The sequence below is a fragment of the Oncorhynchus gorbuscha genome, linkage group LG16 (genome assembly GCF_021184085.1).
Source record: "Oncorhynchus gorbuscha isolate QuinsamMale2020 ecotype Even-year linkage group LG16, OgorEven_v1.0, whole genome shotgun sequence".
NCBI classification, from domain to species: Eukaryota; Metazoa; Chordata; class Actinopteri; order Salmoniformes; family Salmonidae; genus Oncorhynchus; species Oncorhynchus gorbuscha.
The window spans coordinates 49,989,235-50,016,059 of record NC_060188.1 but is presented as its reverse complement, the minus strand read 5'-3'; the positions used below and the strand labels follow the sequence as shown (position 1 = coordinate 50,016,059).

At 46.0% G+C, this 26,825-nt stretch overlaps 1 protein-coding gene and 1 long non-coding RNA gene across 6 annotated transcripts; one reads left to right on the top strand and one right to left on the bottom strand.

Moving 5' to 3' along the window:
• The first annotated feature begins 166 nt into the window (after window positions 1-166).
• On the top strand, window positions 167-26,825 carry LOC123999928. Of its 3 annotated transcripts, none has more exons than XR_006832514.1 (3): window positions 167-914; window positions 21,836-21,840; window positions 26,814-26,825. It is a non-coding gene; the product is annotated as an uncharacterized LOC123999928 (long non-coding RNA). The 3 variants fall into 3 exon arrangements; XR_006832512.1 differs by having other exon boundaries at window positions 167-1,049; XR_006832513.1 differs by having other exon boundaries at window positions 167-920; window positions 26,814-26,824.
• Window positions 10,216-20,469, bottom strand: LOC123999926 (cytotoxic and regulatory T-cell molecule-like). Of its 3 annotated transcripts, none has more exons than XM_046305966.1 (10): window positions 20,365-20,469; window positions 17,123-17,260; window positions 16,628-16,783; window positions 16,328-16,447; window positions 14,431-14,586; window positions 13,628-13,819; window positions 11,472-11,546; window positions 11,183-11,335; window positions 10,789-10,890; window positions 10,216-10,610 (listed from the first exon to the last, which is right to left on the bottom strand). In XM_046305966.1, the coding sequence occupies exons 1-10, from the start codon at window positions 20,408-20,410 to the stop codon at window positions 10,477-10,479; spliced, it is 1,272 nt and encodes a 423-aa protein (XP_046161922.1). In that variant the 5' UTR covers window positions 20,411-20,469; the 3' UTR covers window positions 10,216-10,476. The 3 variants fall into 3 exon arrangements, with proteins under 3 accessions (XP_046161922.1, XP_046161923.1, XP_046161924.1); XM_046305967.1 differs by having other exon boundaries at window positions 10,789-10,875; XM_046305968.1 differs by having other exon boundaries at window positions 16,628-16,729.

Genomic DNA, 26,825 nt, shown 5'->3' with positions numbered 1-26,825 from the left:
GTTCGGTAAACAATGTTGCACGTATATTCCTAATAATACCAGTCCAGATGGTGGTATATCTAAGGCGGGCTTGATGCACTATCTGCTAAGATGAGGTCCACGGGGGGGGGGGGAGTCTGTTCTCTTGGCCTGGTTTGGTAAGTACACTGGTATGATGGTTACTGGATTTCTGACCCTAATTCTTGTATTATTTGTTATTGATGTGATGTGCTGCTTGCATCATACCGTGTTTTAAGAAGTCTGTTACAGATGTGATGAAGGCTTCAGGGAGGATGGGACTGACTGAGGATGACACATGGTATGCTGTGGGTGAGGTAGTAGAATACATTTTACACCACCACAGTTCATTGTTATACATTTTTATGATAGGTTCTCTTTCCAGTATGTTTGTTCTCCCTGTTGTGAAGGTTTAGAGTCCCTGGGTGGCAAGGAGCCCACCTGGTACAGGATAGGAGTAGCTGAGAGGACCAGATGGTTTCTAATAATTCTTTACTCTGTTTTCCATGACCAAAGTTTTATCCTACATCTTACATGTCAATAACAATAAAGTTTTATCCTGTTTTTGATAAGTGACACCCTTGTGGGTGACAAAAGGGGGAAACAAAAGCATACAACAAAGGCATATATCACTTGTTATTAATAATAAACTTTTTATTATTTTCATGTAATGCTATGACTGCTGAAATAAAGGATAATGAGTGACACCCTAGCGGGTGTCAAAAGGGGGACTTAAATTTCACACTATTTTCTTTTGTTCTGTTTTTGAATGAGCTGTTCTCTTTTGACATGAAGGTAGTTTAAACTTTGTAACTGTTATATGATTCATTGCTGAATTTTTGTTCACACCCTTGGGGTTATTTTACATTATAGCCATTACCATATATAAGATTGAATATTATCTGCTGTTGCCTTGTGTGGATGTATGTATGTGTTATGCTACCTAGCTGATTTGAAACATTGTTAAAAGTATCAGGGCCATGGAACTTTCTCATGCTGGAAAAATACGGAAGGGAGGGCACATTCAGAGCGTGGGGTTGTGAGAACAAGCGGTCTTTTTGTTAGATAACAGGAGCCAGGTGCGAGATAACGGTATGGAGCATGAGACCCATCTTTCAGTTTTTGCAGCCATTTTAGGAGGGGGATCCAGTTGCTTTTATTGATTAAGCTTCTCCATTGTATGTCGTGTCCCATCTGGGATGGGAAGAGGGGGATTTTTTTTTTTTTGTGGGCCATTTCCGTATAGACTTAACTAGTTTAGACTATTTTTCCTTTTTGGATTATGTTTTCGTTTTTGCTTGGAGTAATGTATCTGGACTGTATCACATCTCTTAGGAGAGGGAATCACAACTTTTTCCTGTTGGCTTATGTGGACAATCATTTTACTTTTATTTTGAGCTGTTCTCCGCTCTGTTAAATGGTTGTTGTAAGTTCCTAGGTGGCTGGTAGCCAACTTAGTACATAGTGGGATTGAATGGAGAACATGATGGTAATACATATATATCTATTTCTGTTTAATACCGTGCCTTATTTCATAGTCCCTTTGGGAGAAGTTTCTCTTTGTGTCTGGATCTAGTTAGGTTGTGTCACGTCTCTGGTGAGACGTGAAGAGAGGGTTTTGTAAAGAATTGCTATTTCTTATGCAAGTGACCAGCCTACTGCTAAATACATGGCTACAACTCACAGTAAAGCATGTTGGGTCCCCTACAGGATAGCTCCCACACACACACACACATACACACACTAACTGCCGAGGACACACAGATAAGACATACACCCACACATTGGGAGGAAGAGACACAGCCTTGACTTGCAGACACAAGCACACACACACAATCTCCTTCCTAGCCAAACATTGTGTGACTGAGAACAGGCATGGAGGGATTCTACGATGACGGACAGACAACTGAGCCAATGACGGAAGACTACCCAGCCTGAGCCTGAACCAATCCGAAGAACCGAACTTCTAGAATCAACCTACTTTCTGTTCTGCATTAATTGCTTGTGCAAACGATTAGCGGGGCTTTTCTGTTGGTTCCTCATGAGCTAATAGAAGGGCCCGTAATTACGCTGTACTAGATATCTTCACTCTGAATAAACTGTCGCTTGTCATAACAATTTACCACTTTGTCTGAATCGATCCTTAACCGGCTCACCCTTCTACAAATCCTATTATCAACACTATGAACTTTACTTAGCTAGCTGTGATTTGTGGAAGAATGTGGGAGATATTGTCAGCTTCTGAAAGTACCATTCAAGTGAGAAAATAAACGCACTAATACACCAGAGTATATATCTGTAATATCTGCATAAAGTTGTCACTAGTTGTTACACAGGATTTAGCTATTTAAAGTGAAGTGTATAACTTTATAGTTACCTATGAGCAAATTCTATATAATTACCCATTACCAAGCGAAAATAGGATACCTACAAACAAAAGATGCAACATGTACAAATACAGTACATTTCTTGCAAAATAATAAAGATTTCTATTGTTAAGATTAATTAATTTTATTAAACAAAGATATAGGCCTACTCAATAACACAAAAATAACTATTCTAGTGGTGACTAATCTGTAGCCTATAGTAGGACTAGCCTAGATGGCTAATTTAGTAAAATGGGATTATCTATTTCTTCCCCTTTTAAAAAGTAACAAGGGAAATTGACAACTTTGACTTTGTTCATATGTTTCTTTCTTGTAAGCATTTCCCATCCTGAGACCTTGTGGGAATCTGTAGCTCGTTGTTGTGTTATCCAGCTAGCATTAATAGTAATTGCTAACACTAAGTTAGCAAGTGTTTAGCTACATTGAAAAGGAACTACGTTATTCAGTGTATTGACACACGTAGCTAGCTAGCTCACGTTAACCGACTGGGTGCGTCTTACGTAATTACACTTGGGTAACAGATACTCTGAGAACAAGGTCCAGGGAAGATAAGACCTTCGAGCCCAGCTAACGTTAGCTAGCGAGTAGCAACCATAGCATATTTGCCACCAAACTTGGTAGCTAAACAGATTGCATAGAAAGTATATTCTGTAGACAGTAACTAGCTAGCTCGCTAGCCTAGCCCAACAATAATGGCAGCTAGCATTTGCTAGCTAACCAGCTACAGTTAGCTGTCTAGCCAACACTAGGCTAGCTAGCCCAATATTGGACTAAATCTTACTTTCTCTCATTTGCAGATGTTTTTGACCTACAACACCTTTTTTCTTTCGTGGCAATCATTTGTGGTAGACAAATTATGACAATCTTATTAATTGTTTCGCCCTGGCTATATGATTGTTTCTATTGGTTGCTATAATGCAATACATATTTGCTATATGACATGTTTTATAATTAATTTTACAATTCCATATATAATTACTGTAACTAATGACCCCTTAAAATTAAGTGTTACTAAACTTTCCATAGCAAAATATAGCTAGCTTCCTTTGCTTGTAACTTGCCTCATCTGACTGGTGTTCGCTAGCTACTAGTGCTGTGGCTCTTGTTTTAGAACTCGTAAGATTCAGCTGAAAATATGTCAACATTGTCAAAAATGCTACAAATATAGGTAGCAAATAATTGGTTCTCAATGGACAGAATCAGCACGTGAGAGCTATAAATTATAAATGTAATCAAAACTGTTGCCCCTACAAACTTATTCAGCTCGAAAGATAGCAATTCTAATGGTCACTTTATGGACGCCCTAGTCTTGTTTTTATCCAACGCCTAGATATTGAGCTAGGTCGGGGCAAGAAATTGTATTTTCTTCCTAATGCTAACGACCCTGTTAAAATTCTGGTATTTGGTTCTCGGTAACGGCTGGATAGCTCATGACAAGAGAAAGGGGAGTGTTGTGTACCTCTGATCAAGTTGATTTGCACATTTTCATCGACATTGGTGTCAAATTGACTTAGTTATGATAGTAGGGTGATTTGACTTAAATGTAAATGTAAATTTGAATTTAACATTGAGCTTCAACCAATGCATATACTATTGTGGGGTCAATACAATAAATACAACAATCTTTGATTTAGCATGAAATGGATCAGTTGCAAACAGTTGAAACAGCTTGTGTTGTCATTCTGTGACTATTGTTCCAACAAGTTGACTATTTGTTACACATACCACCACAGTGTAGTGCACCATTTTCCAGTCAATTTATTTGTGAAGTACAAAACGGTTTCCCTCCGTAGCTTACAACAGTATTTCTCTTGAACTCATTTTTAGGGGACCCCCAGGAGGGTGCATGTTTTGTTCTCGCCGAGCATTCAACTGGCAGGAGACAGTTCATGGTATTTGTTATTCAAAGCAATGTGGCCCAATAGAGAAATCACCAAAACAAAGACAGATTGTGATAGGATAGTGTGTAAATACAATACATTTATACAATATTTCCAGAGAAAAATCCATATCCTTATGTTGTATATTCTTCATTGTTTTTCAGTATAAAAATAAACTTTGATAAAACAATGAAATCATACTGTAATGACCCGACTAGATCATAAAGGAACAATTGTCCAGACAGAGGCTTGAGTTTACGAATTGACGGTTTATTACACCAACTTTACACAGGCTACTGTTTGGGCCGTAGCACACGCCAAATAGATGACACAAGCCAATCGTGACCTTCTTTTGTGAAGCCCAGACGTAAGAGAGAGAGAACAAAAGCTGAACCTGGTCTTAACTTCCAATGCTCCACCCCCCTGCCCAACCCCCCTCCACGCCACTCCACCAACCACCAGGATGCCCGGCATCAGAACATTCCAGGCATTCCCGTGATTGGCAGATAGCAGGTTGATTGACAGGTTGGACCCCGCGAACACCGTGTACTGGTCAGTACAACACAACCACCTCCTAGCCTAACACATAACACACAGCTGTCTGTGCGGGTCACTACACAGCCCCCCCACCACAAAGTCCCTCGTCCCCGAGGGAACAAACAAAGTCTCTGAAGCGACCCGGAGGTCTCCTTTGCCTGCGTGGTCGTGATGGTCGCAGAGTGCCCCTCTGGGACCCAGGGGATGAAGGCAGGGATATGGGTGACAAGGAAGCGGGAACGGGTAATACAGTCCGTGGCTCTGGGGAACCACGCGGTGACACAGGGGGAGACAGGGGAGTGGGCTGTCTGGAGCCTTGTCTGCGGCACCTGAGGGTGGGTGCCTGGAGAATGTCATTGCCAGAGAGGGGAATTGTGGGGGTTCCTGGGGTTTGGGGAGAAGAGGCCCCTCTGTATGGGGCTAACCTGTCCCGGTGCAGTGCCACCTTTCTCCCCCTGGGAGGAAGCTGCACCCGGTACACAACCTCCCCTACCCTCTCCAGGACACTGCAGGGTCCCACCCAGTGACTGTCCAACTTGGGGCATCTGCCTTTTTTTCCTTAGGGGGCTGTAGACCCAGACCAGCTCCCCAGCCACAAAGTGCCTTCCCCGGGTGTGCACGTCATAGTTCCTTTTCTGCCTCACACCTGCATTCACCAGCTGCTCTCTGACGAAGGTGTGGGCTGTCTCCAGGCGGTCCTGGAGTCTCCGGGCATACTCCGGCCCCGGAGGAACATGAGGGCTATCCAGGGGCCGACCAAACGCCATCTCCGCAGGGGTGCGGATCTCTCTCCCCAGCATGAGGAGGGCAGGCGTGCAGGAAGTGGAGTCTTGGACAGCGGAGCGGCATGCCATGAGGACCATAGGCAGGTGCTTGTCCCAGTCACGCTGGTGTTTGGAAGAGACGATGGCCAGCTGCTGTCCAAGCGTTTTGTTGAAGCGCTCCACAAGGCCATCACTTTGAGGATGGAGAGGAGTAGTGCGGGTCTTGTGCATACCCAGCCTCTCACACATGGTGGCGAACACACGGGACTCAAAGTTTCTGCCTTGGTCGCTGTGGATGGACTCTGCAGCTCCAAACCTGCTGAACATCCCCGCTGTCAGGGCGTCGACGATGGTCTCTGCCTCCTGGTCAGGCAGAGCATAGGCCTCGGGCCATTTTGTGAAATAGTCCATGGCCGTGAGCACCCAGCGGTTTCCACTGTCTGTGGTGGGGAACGGCCCAACTACATCCACTCCCACCCTCTCCATGGGAGCCCCCACTGGGAACTGTTGTAGCTGAGCATGAGAGCGGCCTGGGGGGGCCCTTTCTCGCTGTGCAGTTGTCACAGCGGCGACAAAAGTCCACCACATCCCTCTTGTGCTGCCCCCAGTAGAAGCCCTGACGGAGACGGCGCAGTGTTTTTGTGACCCCAAAGTGTCCAGTCCCCACCCCCCTGTACTCTGGAGCACAGCCTCCCGCAATGCTTTTGGGACCACCACCTGCCACCTCTCCTCTCCCGTAGCTGACTCCTTCCATGCCCGCTGTAGCACGCCATCAGCCAGCCGCAGTCTCTCAAACTTCGACCACAACCCTTTGGTCGCGAGTGAGAGCGCTGTCACCTCTTCCCATGGTGGCCTCACCTGCGCCTCTACCCACTGTAGCACTGGCTGTAGGTCTGTGTCCCGTCCCTGCTGCTGCCGCCATTCAGCCACGTCGACAGTCTGCAGCTCACAGCAGACAGGCCCGCTCGCCCGACACACTGTGGCACAGACACCCTCCTCTGCCCACAGCTCTCTCTCCCGTCCCTCTCTCCGTTCACAGTGGCGGCAGCCGTCTGCAGTACAGGGCCGACGGGACATGGCGTCGGCGTTGGAGTGGCGTGCCCCTGCCCTGTGCACCACCGTGAAGTCATACGGCTGAAGCTCCTCCAACCAGCGTGCCACCTGCCCCTCTGGCTCTCTGAAAGACATGAGCCACTGGAGAGCAGAGTGGTCAGTCCTTACAGTAAAGGGCAGACCACCCAGGTAGTACTTGAAGTGTTTGACGGAAGCCACAACAGCCAAGAGCTCCCGCCGGGTGACACAGTAGCGGCGCTCATGTTTGTCAAATGTTTTGCTGAAGTACGCCACCACTCTCTCCCCCTCTGGCCCCACCTGGGCCAGCAACCCACCCATGCCCACATTGCTCGCGTCTGTGTCCAGGATAAAGGGCAAGGTGAGGTCAGGGGGGGCGAGCACGGGGGCCTCGATCAGTGCACGTTTGAGGGTGTTGAACGCCTCCTCACACTCCACTGTCCAAGTGAAAGCCTTGTCCTTCGGCAGCAGGCGGTTCAGTGGAGCAGCAACGCTTGAGAAGCCCCATACAAACCTCCTGTAGTACGAGGCCAGGCCCAGGAAGCTCTTCAGCTGACGCTGGTCGGTGGGGGTGGGCCAGTCTCTGACAGCCCCTACCTTGTCCTCCATGGTGCTGATCCCCTCCTTCCCCACTCGGTGGCCCAAGAAGGACACCTCTCTCCTCATGAAGTGGCACTTCTCGGGGTGGAGCTTCAGACCTGCGGCAGCCACCCTCTCCAGCACACGCCGTAGCGCCCCAGGGCTGACTGGAAGGAGCTGCCATGGGCCAGGATGTCATCGAGGTATACCAGACACTGCTGTCGGGGGATGCCATCCAGCACCCTGTCCATCAAACGCTCAAAAGTAGCTGGAGCGTTGCACAGGCCAAAGCACAGGACCTTGAACTGCCAGTGTCCTCTGTTAGTGGAGAACGCAGTTTTGGCTCTGGCCTCTGGGGAGAGGGGCACCTGCCAGTAGCCACTGCGGAGGTCTAGTGAGGAGAACCAGGAGGACCCCTAACCAGGTCCAGCGACTCATCGATACGTGGTATGGGGTATGAGTCCTTCCTGGTTACCTCATTCAGCCGCCTGTAGTCCGCACAGAACCTCAGCTTGCCCCCCTTCTTCGGAACCATGACGACTGGCGCCGCCCAGGGGCTGTCTGAGGGCTCAATGAAGTCTGCCCGCTGCATCTCCAACACAGCCTTGTCTGCCGCCTCCTGGCGTGCCAGCGGGATACGGCGGGGACGCATCTTGATGGGTCGAGCATCACCTGTGTCGATCTCATGCTGCACCAGATGAGTCTGACCCACCTCTTCCTCACTCAACGCAAAGCTGTCTCTGAATTCAAACAGCAACTGCCACAACCGTTCCTGCTGCTCAGGGTCAAAACCAACACAGTTCCTCCCCCATATCTCCCTCACTGCAGACAGTGTCCTCTCCTCTCCCATCTGGGGTAGCTGGGCTGGGGGGATGCGACCCGGGCTCACAGAGGGCTGTGTCATGGAGGTAGCTGGGGGAATGTAACACACCGCTGTAGGTGACAGGGGGACTGGGGAAAAGTCACACACAGCTGTGGGGGAGGGGGCGCAGCCATGAGTCTCTGCTGCTTTAACTGTTGGAGTAAAGGGTTTGTTGGGTTGAGTGAATGTGACATTAGGGGGGCCATGGTGACTTCCGTCCCTCCCTGGAAGCTCAGTGTGCCCCTATTTAGGTCTAACTGGCAGCCTGTGCTCCTAAGAAAGTCCAACCCCAGGATACAAGGGTCCTGCACAGCCGCCACCCACACAGGATGACGCACAGTCCTGCCCCCTACTGTCAGAGTCATTATTCCCTTCCCTTTCATGGGTGCCAGCTCACCTGTGACTGTGCGGAGCTGCACAGTTGTAGGCTCACACTGAGTCCAACCTGGCACAATATCTGGCCTCACCAGGGTTACTGTGGAACCAGTGTCCACCAGGGCGGAGCAGGGCACCCCCTCCACAGTGACAGGGACATGACAAAAGTCCCCAACACAGGTCCGGCCCACCACAACAACAGGCTCCATCCGCTTGCCCTCGTCTGCTTCTGGGGGAAGTGGAGCCTTGCTTCCCGTCTGTGCCGGTGGGCTCCTCCAGAAGATGATGGTGGTTGGGATAGAAAGCCAGGGGTCCGCACTACCCGGTCTATGCGGACCCCGAGCCGTTTCCCTGAGCTCTGGGGGACATGGGGCAAACTCGGCGCAGATGGCCTGGCTGGCCACAACCCCAGCAGACCCTGGGACCAGGGCGTGTGTTTCGTTCCGCCTGTAGCGACACAGCACGAATGAGTTTTGTCATTTCGGCCACCCAAGCAGGCTTTTCCGGCTCCGGGCTGCTCTGCCCCCCAGCTCGCACAGAGGGTGTGTCTCCCTGCACCCCCACCAAAGCCCCAGCTGAAGCCCCAGCCCACACCAGCTCCCTCTCCAAAGCCATCTCCAAGGCTGTCTGCAATGACTCAGGATGAGCCAGCTGGGTCTGTATGCGCAGCTCCGTAGGAGAGAGCGCCTGTATGAACTGGTCCCGTGCTAGCTCGCTCTGCACGGAGGGGGCATGTGAGCATATGCCCGCCGAGAGAGGCTCTCAATGTCATTAGCTAGCACCCGTAGAGGCTCTCCAGGCTGCCTGCGTCTATTACTCAGTTCGGAGCGCAGTAGCCCGGGCTGTACACACTGTCCATAGCGCCTCCTCAGTGCTCCCACTAAAGCCCCATAATCATGCCTGTCCTCGGGGCTAATCAATATCAAACAGGCCAGAGCTTCATCCGTGAGGCATAAAGCCAACTGCAGTGCCCTTTCTTCATCCGACCACCCCTAAAATGAGCTAACAGTTCAAACTGAGCATGAAAAGCTTCCCAATCCGCCTTACCGGAATACTTCGGGGTCTTAACAGATACGGACGCAGCCGGGAACTGGGCGCCGCCATGTTTGTTTACCTCCTGAGCCCCAGATTCCTCATCACGCCGCGTCGACGTCACCACTTCGGTCCGCCCACCAGAATCCGCGCGAAATACATTCGACGAAGCACTCATGCCCGCTTCAGCCGCCATCGCTCTAACGTCCTCCCTCAAGCGGCCTCTGCGCTCCGACGCCCTGGCGATCTCCTCAGACAGAGCCCCGACGTCCATTCACATGCAGCTCCTTGGCCATAATCGTCCCCTACCTCCACCTTCACTTTCGGATTCCCTCGAAGCATTTTCCATCCCCGTTCTCACCTACGGTAGCTAGCCACATAAGTCAGCTAGCTAGCTGGCTAACTTGTATCAACGTTTTTACTTCTGACACCAATGTAATGACCCGACTAGATCATAAAGGAACAATTGTCCAGACAGAGGCTTGAGTTTACGAATTGACGGTTTATTACACCAACTTTACACAGGCTACTGTTTGGGCCGTAGCACACGCCAAATAGATGACACAAGCCAATCGTGACCTTCTCTTGTGAAGCCCAGACGTAAGAGAGAGAGAACAAAAGCTGAACCTGGTCTTAACTTCCAATGCTCCACCCCCCTACCCAACCCCCCTCCACGCCACTCCACCAACCACCAGGATGCCCGGCATCAGAACATTCCAGGCATTCCCGTGATTGGCAGATAGCAGGTTGATTGACAGGTTGGACCCCGCGAACACCGTGTACTGGTCAGTACAACACAACCACCTCCTAGCCTAACACATAACACACAGCTGTCTGTGCGGGTCGCTACAATACATAATAATCCACCATATCAAAGTACATGTTTTAAAACAACATTCCTTCCCAAAATATGGTGTAACATCTTTGTGCTTATGAATTCTCTATATGATAACACTGTAAAATGTTACAGTTCCCTCTCCTTGATCTGAGGGCTATGGGTTGCTCCATTTTTCTGTGGGATCTTGAATTTCAGGATCCTCTTCTGTTTTGATGTTTGTTGTTGTCATCGTCTCTGTTGCCATGGGTTCCTCAACAACATACTTTGTGAATCTGATGTTAAACAGTCCTAGAAAAACAGGCATTTTTACCATGTGGAACATATAAAATGTCCTACCATTTGAGCACATATTAGACATAGGCCTTATAATTGGTCTTTTTTTGTCATTGTGTTGTTTCATTGGCTGCAGTCTTTATTTTATATGGCATGTCCAAGAAATCACACATTGTATGATGCAAATTATTACCATTGCCCCTTCTTCCTCGAGATTGTTTCTCTTCATTGCTTGATTTTGATCTGTTGCTTTCCACAGATTGATCCGAGTCGTCATTTTCTGTAATGATCAAAACTATGATCATTTCAGAATAATTACTTAGTTTAAGATTAAGAATAATTAAAAGTTTAAGATTTAGTGGCAGGCATACGTATAAACCATAAATCAGGGGCAGCAGGTCTATGTGTTTAGTTAATATCAACTGATCCAAGTGCCAGGGAGAAAGGACAACCAACAGGAGCAAAATTCCAGTTGAGGACTAGAGTTATGCACACCTGCCATAAACCAAAGATGATAGGTAAAGATGACCAAACATGATAAGTCATGAGGAGATCCTAAACAGTGAGGTGTCCTGGTCTCTAGTTACCTTTCTTCCAGAGTATGTGAGCCCTCCTCAGCTTGATCACGAAGAGCGAAACAACCACGAGCAGACCAAGGATGAGGCCTGTTACAAGGAAGATGAGCAACAGCGCACTTCCTCCAGTTCCTTTCTGCGTCTCCGTATCATTGAAGAAGCTTCCTGTGAATGTGACCATCAGTGCAACTTTAGCCTCTTCTACTGTAGCCTTACATCCATGTCTGGCTTATACAGCACCTGAACATGACTCACTTAACCGGATCTGTATGCACTTAGAAAAATAGTAAGACTGTCTTACCTTTAGCATTGCTGGAGTTGTGTCCTGTGCCATTATGAGGTGTGTTCTCTGTTGTCTGGGACACTGACAACCAATCTACAGGGAATTGCAGGGGAATGAATGGCAGCTGATCTAGACAGTACAGTCACTTTATTCGGGAGGATATGGAGTGTATTTGTGGATAAAATGTGTGATTCAATTGAATTGAATTGGAACTAATAAAATACTATTGGATGCTGGTATGATGCCCATCTGTAGTGATAGAGAGTCACCACTAGGTGGAGAAGCAGCCTACTGAGTAACTATTAAGCCTAGCTGTCGAGGATACTTAAATTAATTCCCATACAATGCTAGCTATGATTTGTCCTGTTCTTAGCAGCAGTGTTGCTGCTGCCGCTGCTGTCATTAGCTAGTGTGTACCCTGTAGCTTCGAACACTGGCTGACCTGAATGAGGAAATATATTTATTGTACATTTTACATGCCGCCCCATTACAGTGTATTTCATTTTCACTCACTGATTGTACCACAGATGAAAATGTTCTAATTCAAGTCAATATGTATAACAACAACCTTAAATGAACTACAAATAAAAGCACAAGCCGAAGTTCTGCCTGAAACTTTTACTGAGATTCACTATTGAGGACCTACAGTGCATTCGGAAAGTATTCAGACCCCTTGACCTTTTCCACATTTTGTTACATTAAAGTTTAGTTCTAAAATTGATTTAAATATTTTCCCCTCATCTATCTGAACACAATAGCCCATAATGACAAAGTGAAAACAGGTTTTTATACATTATTGTAAATGTATAAAACCTGTCAAAACAGAATAACCTTATTTACAAAAGTAAAAGGTAATATACATAAGACCCTTTGCTATGAGACTTGAAATTGAGTTCAGGTGTATCCTTTTTCCATTGATCATCCTTGAGATGTTTCTTCAACTTGATTGGAGTCTACCTGTGGTAAATTCAATTGATTGGACATTATTTGGAAAGGCACACAGCTGCCTATATAAGGTCCCACAGTTGAAGGTCCCACAGTTGACAGCGCACGTCAGAGCAAAAACCAAGCCATGAGGTCGAAGGAATTGTCCGTAGAGCTGAGACAGGATTTTGTCGAGGCACAGATCTGGGGAGGTGTACCAAACAATTTTTGCAGAATTGAAGGTCCCCAAGAACACAGTGGCCTCCACCATTCTTAAATGGAAGAAGTTTGGAACCACCAAGAACCCGATGGTCACTCTGACAGAGCTCTAGAGTTCCTCTGTGGAGATGGGAGAACCTTCATCAGGCCAAAGGACAGATTTCCTCCGTCTAATGTCAATTGCTCTTGTTTCTTGGCTCAAGCAAGTCTCTTCTTCATATTGGTGTCCTTTAGTAGTGGTTACTTTGCAGCAATTTGACCATGAAAGCCTGATTCACGAAGTCTCCTCTGAACAGTTGATGTTCAGATGTGTCTGTTACTTGAACTTTGAAGCATTTATTTGGGCTGCAATCTGAGGCTGGTAACTCTAATGAACTTTCCTTGCCAATGCTGCCCCTCATGAAGCTGGTTGATAGAATGCTAAGAGTGTGCAAAGCTGTCATCAAGGCAAAGGGTGGCTACTTTGAAGAATCTAAGATATAAAATATATTTTGATTTGTTAAACACTTTTTTTGTTACTACATGATTCCATATGTGTTATTTCATAGTTTTGATGTCTTCATCTTCAAATAGTAAAAATAAAGAAAAACCCTGGAATAAGAAGGTATGTCCAAACTTTTGACTGGTACTGCATGTAAATATAATATCAGTTAATTTTGTATAAATTAGCAACAATTTCTTATAATCTGTTTTTGCTTTGTCATTATGGTGTATTGTGTGTACATTTATATGGGGAAAAAGCGATTTAATCAATTTTAGAATAAGGATATAACATAACAAAATATGGAAGAAGTCTGAATACTTTCCAAATGGACTGTATATTGTTAATATGGCTATTGACTCCCGTTTCAGGAAACAGACTGCTGTGGTTTTGCACCTAACCAGTGTTCACAAAACATGTGTAGATTCAACCTCAAGGCACCATAGTTGTTCTGTTCTTCCGTATATGCATTGTCTGTCTTGTCATGTCAAAATGATCAGTAAGTCGTATAGTTTGTTTTTAATAATGAATATTAATATTTTTTACTTACTGTGAGTGCTGAGTTGTAAGTCAGGGGTTGATGCTGGTGATCCTTCTGTATTGGGCCAATTTAAGGCTGTAGCTGTTGGTGTTTCTGTTGACACCTGTGTACTATGCCAACGGGAGACTGTTGTTGTTACCTCTGTTAGACCTGTACTGAGCCAATGAGAGGCTCTCGTAGTGGAGTGTGATTCCTCAGTGGCTATAAGATAAAAGGGAATTTCAGTTGTTGTACAATTCAAACCATGTTCACAAATGACAATTGTATCTTGCTAAGACTTTTGGTCGCTATTATGAAGTGCTTGTATATGTGTGTATACATATATATATATATATATATATATATATATGTTATAGTGCAGTTCAAATAACTTGAAGTGAATAATACAATCTATCTGAAAATTTTTGTAGAAATGTGACTTTGGGATGCCAGTGTATTCCTCCCTACAGAGAGAGTAAATCACATGATGTTTGTGTTGTCAAGATACCCTAGTGTGGCGTTCTCATTGCATATTTTAAAGTGAGGAAAGTACCAACAGTGTGACTGTGCACTGAAACCACTAAAGTAAACACTTTCCTTTCAATGTTCCTCAAATAGACCATTGCAAGCAGAACTTCATTTAAAAATAAGGTAGACTTGCTTTTTATTCTTTGTTGGATATTTCCACCTTTACTCTCAAGGAGGTAATCTGAGCTTTATGTATTGTCATTGATTGTACCCTTATAAATTCAACCTCCCACCGTGTGGATGCCATCTCGACAACTAATCAAATAAAAGGTCAAAAGTGGGAACAAAAAAAATCTAGTACTTACGATTCTGTCCAATTTTCACAAAATTCATCAGGGATGAATTGTGTAAGGCTGGATGGCGAACAATGCATTTCAATGTGACTCTCCTGTTGTAGGACTGAACATGCAAGATATCCAGGGAGGAATATGTGTTTTTGTCCAACAGATACTGAGGCTGAGCTAAATAACAGCAGAGAGGTTCAATTAACTTTTGACTGAAAGTGTAAAAATTGAATATGTAAAAGAACATCAACAACCATCATCCTTATAATAGCTGACCTGCACTTTACAGGGAAAATACAGACATTTCACTTCTCTTTACTTTGGAAGAGATAAAGGGGAATGTGTGTGGGATTTGGTTTCACAGGGGAAGTCTAAACCATATTAAGGCATTTCATTTTTTACCTTTTCTATATCTCATCACACAATTCTCAGTCTCCTACTCCAAGTCTTTTCCTATTCTATTTTTCACTTGTTTTATATTTATAATTCCCGCAAGCCACGACAATGGCTGTTATTATTTGTCAAATACGGTAGTGAATGACAGGGCAGGGAAGCGAACCCAGGTTAGTGGCATGAGAGGCAAACATATAGCAAGGATTGCTACTCTGCCCCCTCTGAACGGAAAGGCACATCTTTGTGTTTCAACCTACCGCTAACCCTTCATACGTCCCGGCCGTGTGTTACGATAGTCTCACAGCCATCATTGTACTTCTGACACCAATGTAGGGAAACGTGACTCATATAGCTAGGATCGCCACAATACTAATATGGGACTACACAATTCAGTTTGACTCTTCACTTTTCCTAATTGTTATGGAATAGGTTAGGTAGTTTAGTTCTTAGGAGCACAATTAGACACTACCCTACCCCTTCCACACTCCATCCCCAGGTGGCAGTAGCAACTGGGTCAGGGGTGTGCTCTGATAGGAAGCCTTAAGTGTTGGTTGTGCACAGGTGTGCACAGTAATCGATTCTAAACAATCTGATAGCTGCATAGATTTTTTATGAACTGGCGATAGTTCGAGTTTAAAGTGGAGGGAGTGCAGGGTTTAGCAGGTCTCTCAAGTAAGCTAAAAAGAGGTTTCGGATTGGAAAAGTTTAATATTTTCAGAAGAAGTCGGTAATTGGTTAAGGGAGGAGGATTTGGAGGGAAAGAGAGGAGGTTGAAAAGACTGAGGGAGGTAGAGGATGGGTTTCTATTTGTTGAAGTTAGCAATTACAAGGGAGAGGGTATGTTGAGGAAGATTTGTGTCGATCAAACAGTGAGCCAGATGCCAGTTTTGAGTTCTGGAGGAAAAATGGAAGGGGTAGAAGGTGTTGAAAGACATGCTGATGATAAAGACAAGGGATAGGCCAATGAGTGATCTATGTTTCAGTAAGGTTGGCTTCTTAGCGTTCATAGCAATGGTTATCAACTGTACCGCAGAGATGAAACGTAAGTCACAGAAAATAGATGTTGTGGTGGCAGATGCAGAGAAGTACTTGGGGCTGCGTGATTTGACTTCAGACTGCGTGGCAGGTTGACCAGCTGTTACTCATAATCGGTCGACCTCTAGTCGGTAATGCAACATATTGGATGCCAACTGTCGTTAAACTCCACCAAAGAAGAAGGTGTGGCAGCTGGCAGAGCCATGAGGCTGCTGGAGTTTAGTGCCCATGTGAACCTTTGGTTTGGTTTGAGTCTTTATGTTTTCGGCATGCCATGTTTTTTTTTTTTTTTTGTGTATACAATTATTTGTTGGTCATGCACCGTTTTTGTTTACATAAATCACCTGGGCTGGCCGAGCAAGGAGTCAAGACAGAGCTGGCCCTGAACTTTAAGTTTGCTGTCTCCTGGAGCACATGCATTCAACACCTTTTCACATTAATTTTGGCGTCATAAAACCTATGAAATAAATCTAGAATGAAGGACACTTACCATATATTTCTAACCCACTCTCCAACAGCCATGAGATTTTGGGAGGATGGCCATTTCCCACTGCAGAACATTTTATGGCAGTCTTTCCATTGTGTTCTGTTATCTCCAATTTTGGCTTACCTTGACAATGACAAAAAGAGTGATGTTATGATTTTTGGTTTCATCTTAATTTGTTAGAAGTGGGAACAAGCCAAGCACTCTACCTCCTGTGCCAATTTGAATATTCTACTAAATTAAGGGGAAGGCTGTGTGCTTTCTTAATCCCTATAAAACAGTGCTATTACAATATGTTACACTTACCCAAAACTGTCACATTAACCCACTTCACTACAGGCACTTTGTGAATGTAATGTAAACATGTGTAGAGGCCTCCATCTTTGAAGGTGACATCAGACACACTGACTGAAAAAACGGAGTCAGACAAGTTTATTATCTTGTAGCGCTTGTCCTTCAGGGCTGTTAGTGAAGATGGGGGAGAGAGGAGGCATGTCACAATATAACTCAACTACTTAAGATCCAAACAAAGATGTTACAATATGAGTAGGAACAAACATATTTACTTGTATCATGTACAACTATTATCATTCTAGACAGCATTTCATGGTAAAGTCTACACCCGTTGTGACAAATACAATTTAATTGTAATTTTAATCAGCTTTCGACATGAATAAAATCAACTCCAGTATGTCTAATTTACTGGGCATCCAGTCTACTTTCAAATTAAGATAATGCTTTGTTTTAGTAAATAAAATACATCTTAATAAATATCTATAGGTGGTATTATAAGATCCTCACCCTTCTGGTTATTAAAAAACATAACATGCCCATCAGGATTCTTCCATTCCACGTGGCTCCCTTCGGCATTTCTAATGCGACACTTCATGGTTAGTGTCTCACCCTCCATCACAGTCAAATGTTGCACTGCAATGGATCCTGCAATGGTAAATTCCAAGGATTTAGTATAGGACATACTTTGATTGACATGATGTAAGGTTCCAACATGTGTGAGAGCAAAATTACAAGATTATGTTATAAATACTGTTATTCCATCAAATGGTTGTTTTATGCAACAGAATAGGGGGTTCTTAGAACTCTATTGTGTCTGTGTGAACTGAGATTGGGCCTCTGGGGGCTTAATGCTGACAGAAGATGTACAATGCGTTAGGTGATAAACCTAACAAAGCAAACAATTTCATAGCATGAGTTGGTGTTTGTGTGCTGGGAGGTACCAGGGTAGAGATGACTCCAGTATGGATAATTATGAGAGGAACCTTGTTTTGGGAGCCATGCCCTGGTTTCTACACAATGAGAACAGTCTTAACAGCAGATGCTGTCTGTGAATTATTAGTATCTTTCATAGGAATCCCAACCTTGTGACCCATTCCACACTTCTTTTGTTTGTCATGTAGACTAAGGGGGTGTATCTTTGCTATAGAAAGGTGTTGTATTCTTTGTGTCGGGGCTCTCAATGAATCATCTAAGAGTGATTCGTCGACCAGCCATCGTTATTGTAGAGCACTCACATCATTCATTTGTGGGTGTGGTGTGACATGCTTTCCTTATAAATACGTGAATAAAGATTTAGTTTAAGTATAACTCTGACTTGTGTGATAAGTTTGTCTCTCCTCATTTGATAATACTAAAATTAACCACCACACATGATTTCAAGTTCACCTTACCTTTCAACAGCCCTTTCCTCTTTCTTACACATGCACAGTATGCCATGAACATAATATGATCATGGATGGACTGTATTGAAAAGCAATCATAAAGAGGAGATTTAGGGGTCGAAGACAGATGAATAAGTGGTCAGTGTAAATGAACTGGTTAAGACCTGAGTCAGACCCTTCATTTCTCATAGCTCTCACTCACAGCACTGTCCTACTTCTCGGTCTTCCCCTGGTCTTCAGACTCTACCATTGGGGGCTACAGGGGAAACAGAAGGAGGTCGAGCTACCATTGTCAGGCTAGAGGTAGTGGGAGGTGTGACAAACAACAACTTGAGGAGGGTGCATTTCCGCTGCACGTACAGCTTCAGATTATGCAGTTAACCTTCTCCACTGCAACTGACAGGAAATCAAATATAGTGTGGACAGTCACCGAAAACATGGGGGGTGTAAAAGAGAAAGCATGGGGTTTGTGGTTTTCTTCACACTGTCTGTGTGAGCGTCATGTGTTCCTTTTTCCTATGCTACTGGTATGATGACTAGTGATAGGCCTACTTTATTTGGAAACATTAACTGTGGGGGCAAATTTACACTGATGTTGTTGGTGGGCTTGTAATGTTTTAAAGGTTAACTGTTTTCATACATTGTGTGGGCTAGCAGAATATCACCTTATGATAGGGTCATGCTGTATATAGCACCGACTGAACAAAATAAATTCCATGTGGGTGGTCTATGGGGGTCCATGGAATTAGTGTATTTTATAATTAACCATAATGATTTTTAGACTTGTCTGCAATGATTGAATTCAAGGTTAATTATTTAATTAGGTATTTGAATCCCAATGAGAGCTGATGACCACCTAATGGTTGAAACGTTGTGATAATAAACACTCTTAGAGCATGTATTGCAGTATGCCGAGTCTTCATTTTTGACTATTCTGAATAAACTGAATGACTAGACAATTGCTATCAATTTGAAAACCATCCTATATGATTAAAAAGTCACAATTTGGTGACTTTTTAATCATATAGGATGGTTTTCAAATTGATAGCAATTGTCTAGTCATTCAAAGACAATCATTTCAATGTCAGCTGCCAAACATATTTAAACAAGACCACAACAAAGCAATAAGTACACATTTTCACTGTGATACAATCCTCAGAGCATTTGATCATATCTATTATTTTTGTGTTGTCATAACTTTCAGTCTGTTTACAAGATGGTTATTTTAGCCATAAGTGTCATGTATTGTCATGTCTTGTCCCTGTGCTTTCTCTTCTCTTCGTTTCCCCCTGCTGTCGTATTAGGTTTCTATCCTCTCTCTCTCTATCGTTCCGTTCCTGCTCCCAGCTGTTCCTCATTCTCCTAACGACCTCGTTTACTCTCTCACACCTGTCCCCTATTTTGCCCTCTGATTAGGTCCCTATTTCTCTCTCGGTTTCTGCCTCTGTCCTTGTCGGATTCTTGTTTGCTGTTTGCTGTTTGCTGTGTCCTTGTTCCGTCCTGTCGTGTTTTGCCTTTTCATCAGATGCTGCGTGTGAGCAGGTGTCTCTGTCCGCTACGGCCCGCGCCTACCCGAAGGGACCTGCAGTCTGTTGCCGCTTATCCTGCAATTCTCCTCAACAACTAGAGGATTTATGTTTTCCCTGTTTGGACATTTCCTGTAAAGGATTGAGGATTATGTTTGCTCTGTTTGGACTTTAATAAACTCAGTTTCTGTTAAGTCGCTTTTGGGTCCTCACTCACCTGCATAACAATAAGACCTCAGGGGGTGTGGTATATGGTCAATATACCACGGCAAAGGGCTATTCTTATGAACTTTACCCAGTACCAGGACATTTTAGCCAAAAACCTGGTTGCCTTTGCCAGGAAGAGGAAACTTAGCCCGAAAGTGGATCTTCCAGCAAGACAATAACCCCCAAGCACTCATCAAAAAACACAAAGAAATGTTCATTGGCCACAAAATCAACATTTTACAGTGGCCATCTCAGTCTCCGGACTTGTAACCCATTGAGCATACGATATACCTCAGTATGTATAGCAAGGGTGTCAATCATTTCGGACCCCACTGTAAATGCATCACAGCATCCGTCAAGAAAAAAGCAGTTCCATTCTAATTGATCTCACACACAGATGTAAAGAATTAGTAAGGAAACGTATTAAATGTAAAACATATATACAAATATGAATACAGCAAACATTGATTTGTGATATCTTACAACAAAAACATTGAATGTCATTTCAAAGTTGTGATCAAAACAGATCAGGCATATAACTCTGTCAAGCTGTATTGTATACATGTACCCTGCCTGGGTACTTTGTACTTCATTGTCTCAGAAACAATTACTTTCAGAGAAGTATTCTACTCACCCCTTACAAACAAGACTAGGAAGCAAAGCTGCAGCATTAGTGCCATCTTGACTCTGTCAGATTCAGATGTGGACTCTCAGAGCCACTTCCTCTCGTGTCTTTATATGCTACATATACTACACTGGCTACAGTAAGGGGCCTTCCGTGACATCACAGCACAATTCATGGGGTTTCCACGCAACACTGAATACATTTAGTTTCGAGGGCATCCCGGGTCATATATCTATAGGTTGTTGATATCATGGGAAGAAAAATAATACAATGTTGATTGGATCATGAATTGACACATTTTAGGAATGTCTATTTCCTTTTCAATATGACATCTCTCTTGAAAGACATCACCATGCACCAATGTTGTAGCCTGGTGGAACCGTTTATTATTTTATTTTGTATTTACTTTTATTTAAAATGCATATTTATATAAAAAAATCAAATTTTACATTGGCCCGTGATTGTGCAGAGAGCCACATCAATTCACAGAAATACGAATCATAAATGTTGATAAATACAAGTGTTATACATGGAATTAGAGATATACTTCTCCTTAATGCAACCACTGTGCCAGATTTCAAAAAACTTTACGGAAAGAGCAAACCATGCAATAATGAGAGTACAGCGTTCAGACAACAAAGCAGACAAAAATATATCCGTTATTTTATTTTTTATATTTTTTATTTCACCTTTATTTAACCAGGTAGGCTAGTTGAGAACAAGTTCTCATTTGCAAATGCGACCTGGCCAAGATAAAGCATAGCAGTGTGAACAGACAACACAGAGTTACACATGGAGTAAACAATTAACAAGTTAATAACACAGTAGAAAAAAGGGGAGTCTATATACAATGTGTGCAAAAGGCATGAGGAGGTAGGCGAATAATTACAATTTTGCAGATTAACACTGGAGTGATAAATGATCAGATGGTCATGTACAGGTGTGCAAAAGAGCAGAAAAGTAAATAAATAAAAACAGTGTGGGGATGAGGTAGGTGAAAATGGGTGGGCTATTTACCAGTAGACTATGTACAGCTGCAGCGATCGGTTAGCTGCTCAGATAGCTGATGTTTGAAGTTGGTGAGGGAGATGAAAGTCTCCAACTTCAGCGATTTTTGCAATTCGTTCCAGTCACAAGCAGCAGAGTACTGGAACGAAAGGCGGACAAATGAGGTGTTGGCTTTAGGGATGATCAGTGAGATACACCTGCTGGAGCGCGTGCTACGGATGGGTGTTGCCATCGTGACCAGTGAACTGAGATAAGGCGGAGCTTTACCTAGCATGGACTTGTAGATGACCTGGAGCCAGTAGGTCTGGCGACGAATATGTAGCGAGGGCCAGCCGACTAGAGCATACAAGTCGCAGTGGTGGGTGGTATAAGGTGCTTTAGTGACAAAACGGATGGCACTGTGATAAACTGCATCCAGTTTGCTGAGTAGAGTGTTGGAAGCAATTTTGTAGATGACATCGCCGAAGTCGAGGATCGGTAGGATAGTCAGTTTTACTAGGGTAAGCTTGGCGGCGTGAGTGAAGGAGGCTTTGTTGCGGAATAGAAAGCCGACTCTTGATTTGATTTTCGATTGGAGATGTCTGATATGAGTCTGGAAGGAGAGTTTGCAATCTAGCCAGACACCTAGGTACTTATAGACGTCCACATATTTAAGGTCGGAACCATCCAGGGTGGTGATGCTAGTCGGGCATGCGGGTGCAGGCAGCGATCGGTTGAAAAGCATGCATTTGGTTTTACTAGCGTTTAAGAGCAGTTGGAGGCCACGGAAGGAGTGTTGTATGGCATTGAAGCTCGTTTGGAGGTTAGATAGCACAGTGTCCAATGACGGGCCGAAAGTATATAGAATGGTGTCGTCTGCGTAGATGTGGATCAGGGAATCGCCCGCAGCAAGAGCAACATCATTGATATATACAGAGAAAAGAGTCGGCCCGAGAATTGAACCCTGTGGCACCCCCATAGAGACTGCCAGAGGACCGGACAGCATGCCCTCCGATTTGACATACTGAACTCTGTCTGCAAAGTATTTGGTGAACCAGGCAAGGCAGTCATCCGAAAAACCGAGGCTACTGAGTCTGCCGATAAGAATATGGTGATTGACAGAGTCGAAAGCCTTGGCAAGGTCGATGAAGACGACTGCACAGTACTGTCTTTTATCGATGGCGGTTATGATATCGTTTAGTACCTTGAGTGTGACCGGCTCGGAAACCAGATTGCACAGCGGAGAAGGTACGGTTGGGATTCGAGATGGTCAGTGACCTGTTTGTTGACTTGGCTTTCGAAGACCTTAGATAGGCAGGGCAGGATGGATATAGGTCTGTAACAGTTTGGGTCCAGAGTGTCTCCCCCTTTGAAGAGGGGGATGACTGCGGCAGCTTTCCAATCCTTGGGGATCTCAGACGATATGAAAGAGAGGTTGAACAGGCTGGTAATAGGGGTTGCGACAATGGCGGCGGATAGTTTCAGAAATAGAGGGTCCAGATTGTCAAGCCCAGCTGATTTATACGGGTCCAGGTTTTGCAGCTCTTTCATAACATCTGCTATCTGGATTTGGGTAAAGGAGAACCTGGAGATGCTTGGGCGAGGAGTTGCGGGGGGGGCGGAGCTGGTGGCCGAGGTTGGAGTAGCCAGGCGGAAGGCATGGCCAGCCGTTGAGAAATGCTTGTTGAAGTTTTCGATAATCATGGATTTATCGGTGGTGATCGTGTTACCTAGCCTCAGTGCAGTGGGCAGCTGGGAGGAGGTGCTCTTGTTCTCCATGGACTTCACAGTGTCCCAGAACGTTTTGGAGTTGGAGCTACAGGATGCAAACTTCTGCCTGAAGAAGCTGGCCTTAGCTTTCCTGACTGACTGCGTGTATTGGTTCCTGACTTCCCTGAACAGTTGCATATCGCGGGGACTATTCGATGCTATTGCAGTCCGCCACAGGATGTTTTTGTGCTGGTCGAGGGCAGTCAGGTCTGGAGTGAACCAAGGGCTGTATCTGTTCTTAGTTCTGCATTTTTTGAATGGAGCATGCTTATTTAAAATGGTGAGGAAGTTACTTTTAAAGAATGACCAGGCATCCTCAACTGACGGGATGAGGTCAATGTCCTTCCAGGATACCCGGGCCAGGTCGATTAGAAAGGCCTGCTCACAGAAGTGTTTTAGGGAGTGTTTGACAGTGATGAGGGGTCGTCGTTTGACTGCGGCTCCGTAGTGGATACAGGCAATGAGGCAGTGATCGCTGAGATCCTGGTTGAAGACAGCGGAGGTGTATTTGGAGGGCCAGTTGGTCAGGATGATGTCTATGAGGATGCCCTTGCTTAAAGAGTTGGGGTTGTACCTGGTGGATTCCTTGATGATTTGTGTGAGATTGAGGGCATCTAGCTTAGATTGTAGGACTGCCGGGGTGTTAAGCATATCCCTGTTTAGGTCACCTAACAGAACAAACTCCGAAGCTAGATGGGGGGCGATCAATTCACAAATGGTGTCCAGGGCACAGCTGGGAGCTGAGGGGGGTCGGTAGCAGGCGGCAACAGTGAGAGACTTATTTCTGGAGAGAGTGATTTTCAAAATTAGTAGTTCGAACTGTTTGGTTATGGACCTGGAAAGTATGACATTACTTTGCAGGCTATCTCTGCAGTAGACTGCAACTCCTCCCCCTTTAGCAGTTCTATCTTGACAGAAGATGTTATAGTTGGGTATGGAAATCTCTGAATTTTTGGTGGCCTTCCTGAGCCAGGATTCAGACACGGCAAGGACATCAGGGTTAGCAGAGTGTGCTAAAGCAGTGAGTAAAACAAACTTAGGGAGGAGGCTTCTGATGTTGACATGCATGAAACCAAGGCTTTTTCGATCACAGAAGTCAACAAATGAGGGTGCCTGGGGACATGCAGGGCCTGGGTTTACCTCCACATCACCCGCGGAACCGAGAAGGAGTAGTATGAGGGTGCGGCTAAAGGCTAACAAATCTGGTCGCCTAGAGCGTTGGGGACAGAGAATAAGAGGAGCAGGTTTCTGGGCATGGTAGAATATATTCAGGGCATAATGCGCAGACAGGGGTATGGTGGGGTGCGGGTACAGCGGAGGTAAGCCCAGGCACTGGGTGATGATGAGAGAGGTTGTATCTCTGGACATGCTGGTTGTAATGGGTGAGGTCACTGCATGTGTGGGAGGTGGGACAAAGGAGGTATCAGGGGTATAAAGAGTGGAACTAGGGGCTCCATTGTGAACTAAAACAATGATAACTAACCTGAGCAACAGTATACAAGGCATATTGACATTTCAAAGAGACATATGTATTACAGCCTATCTGGTGAACACTACACAGAGACAGGAACAAACACCCACAAAATACAAAGCGAACTCAGGCTACCTAAATACGGTTCCCAATCCGAGACAACGAGAATCACCTGACTCCAATTGAGAACCGCCTCAGGCAGCCAAGCCTAACTAGACACACCCCTAATCATACACAATCCCAATGCTAATAAAACCCCAATACGAAACACAACATATAAACCCATGTCACACCCTGGCCTACCCAAACATATAACAAAAACACAAAATACAATGACCAAGGCTTGACAGAACCCCCCCCCCTAAGGTGCGGACTCCCGGACGCACCTCAAGAGCATAGGGAGGGTCCGGGTGGGCGTCTGTCCATGGTGGCGGTTCTGGCTCGGGACGTGGACCCCACTCCATAAATGTCCTATTTCCTCCCCTTCGCGTCCTGGGATAATCCACCTTCTCCGCCGACCATGGCCTAATAGTCCTCACCCAGATCCCCACATAACTGAGGAGCAGCTCGTGACAGAGGGGCAGCTCGGGACAGAGGGGCAGCTCGGGACAGAGGGGCATCTCAGGACAGAGGGGCATCTCAGGACAGAGGGGCATCTCAGGACAGAGGGGCATCTCAGGACAGAGGGGCATCTCGGGACAGAGGGGCATCTCGGGACAGAGGGGCAGCCCGGGACAGAGGGGCAGCCTGGGACAGAGGGGCAGCTCGGGACAGAGGGGCAGCCCGGGACAGAGGGGCAGCCCGGGACAGAGGGGCAGCCCGGGACAGAGGGGCAGCCCGGGACCGAAGCAGCCTGGGACTGAGGGGAAGCCCGGTACTGAGGGGAAGCCCGGTACTGAGGGGAAACCCAGTACTGAGAGGAAGCCCAGTACTGAGAGGAAGCCCAGTACTGAGAGGAAGCTCAGGCAGGTAGTAGGCTCCGGTAAATCCTGGCTGTCTGGCGGAACTGGAAGAGTCAGGTTGTCTGGCCGATCTGGAAGAGACTGGTTGTCTGGCAGATCTGGAAGAGACTGGTCGTCTGGCAGCGCTGGGTAGACTGGCGGCGCTGGGCAGACTGGCGGCGCTGGGCAGACTGGCGGCGCTGGGCAGACTGGGAGCACTGGCGGCGCTGGGCAGACTGGGAGCACTGGCGGAGCTGGGCAGACTGGCGGCGCTGGGCAGACGGGAGACTCCGGCAGCGCAGGAGAGGAGAAAGGCTCTGGCTGCGCTAAACAGGCGGGAGACTCCGACAGCGCAGGAGAGGAGAAAAGCGCTGGCTGCGCTGAACAGGCGAGGCGCACTGGAGGCCTGGTGCGTGGTGCTGGAACTGGTGGTACTGGATCGAGGACACGCACAGGAAGCCTGGTGCGGGGAGCTGCTACTGGAGGACTGGTGTGTAGAGGTGGCTCTGGATAGACCGGACCGTGCAGGCGCACTGGAGCTCTTGAGCACCGAGCCTGCCCAAGCTTACCTGGCTCGATGCCCACTCTAGCCCGGCCAATAGGAAGGGCTGGTATGTGCCGCACCTGGCTCAGCACCCGCACTGGAAACACCGTGCGCTCCATAGCATAACACGGTGCCTGCCCGGTCTCTCTAGCCCAACGGTGAGCACAGGGAGTTTGCGCAGGTCTCCTACCTGGCATAACTATTCTCCCTTCTAGCCTCCCCCCAATAATTTTTTTGGGCTGCTTTTCCGGCTTCCAACCGCATCGCCGTGCTGCCTCCTCATACCAGCGCCTCTCCGCTTTAGCTGCTTCTATTTCTTCCTTGGGACGGCGATATTCTCCCGGCTGCGCCCAGGGTCCTTTTCCGTCTAACATCATCTCCCAAGACCAGAAGTCCTTATATTGCTGCTCCTCACAATTAACAGGGAGAGTAGGCTCAGGTCTGACTCCTGACTCAGCCACTCTCTCTCTGCGCTCTCCCCCAACAAATATTTGGGGGTTACTTTCGTTTTTCGCTCTGCGTCGCCGTGTTTTCCTTTTAGACTCCATTCGTCTATAGCCCTCTTCGCACTGCTGAAGCGAATCCCAAGCGGGCTCCTGCACTCTCTCTGGGTCGGCCGCCCACCTGTCGATTTCTTCCCACGTCGCATACTCCATGCTTCTGCTGTCCATAACGTCGTTGCCAGTTACACGCTGCTCGGTCCATATGGGGTGGGTGTTTCTGTATCGGCGTTCGTCTGTTGAAGGAAGAGAGTCGG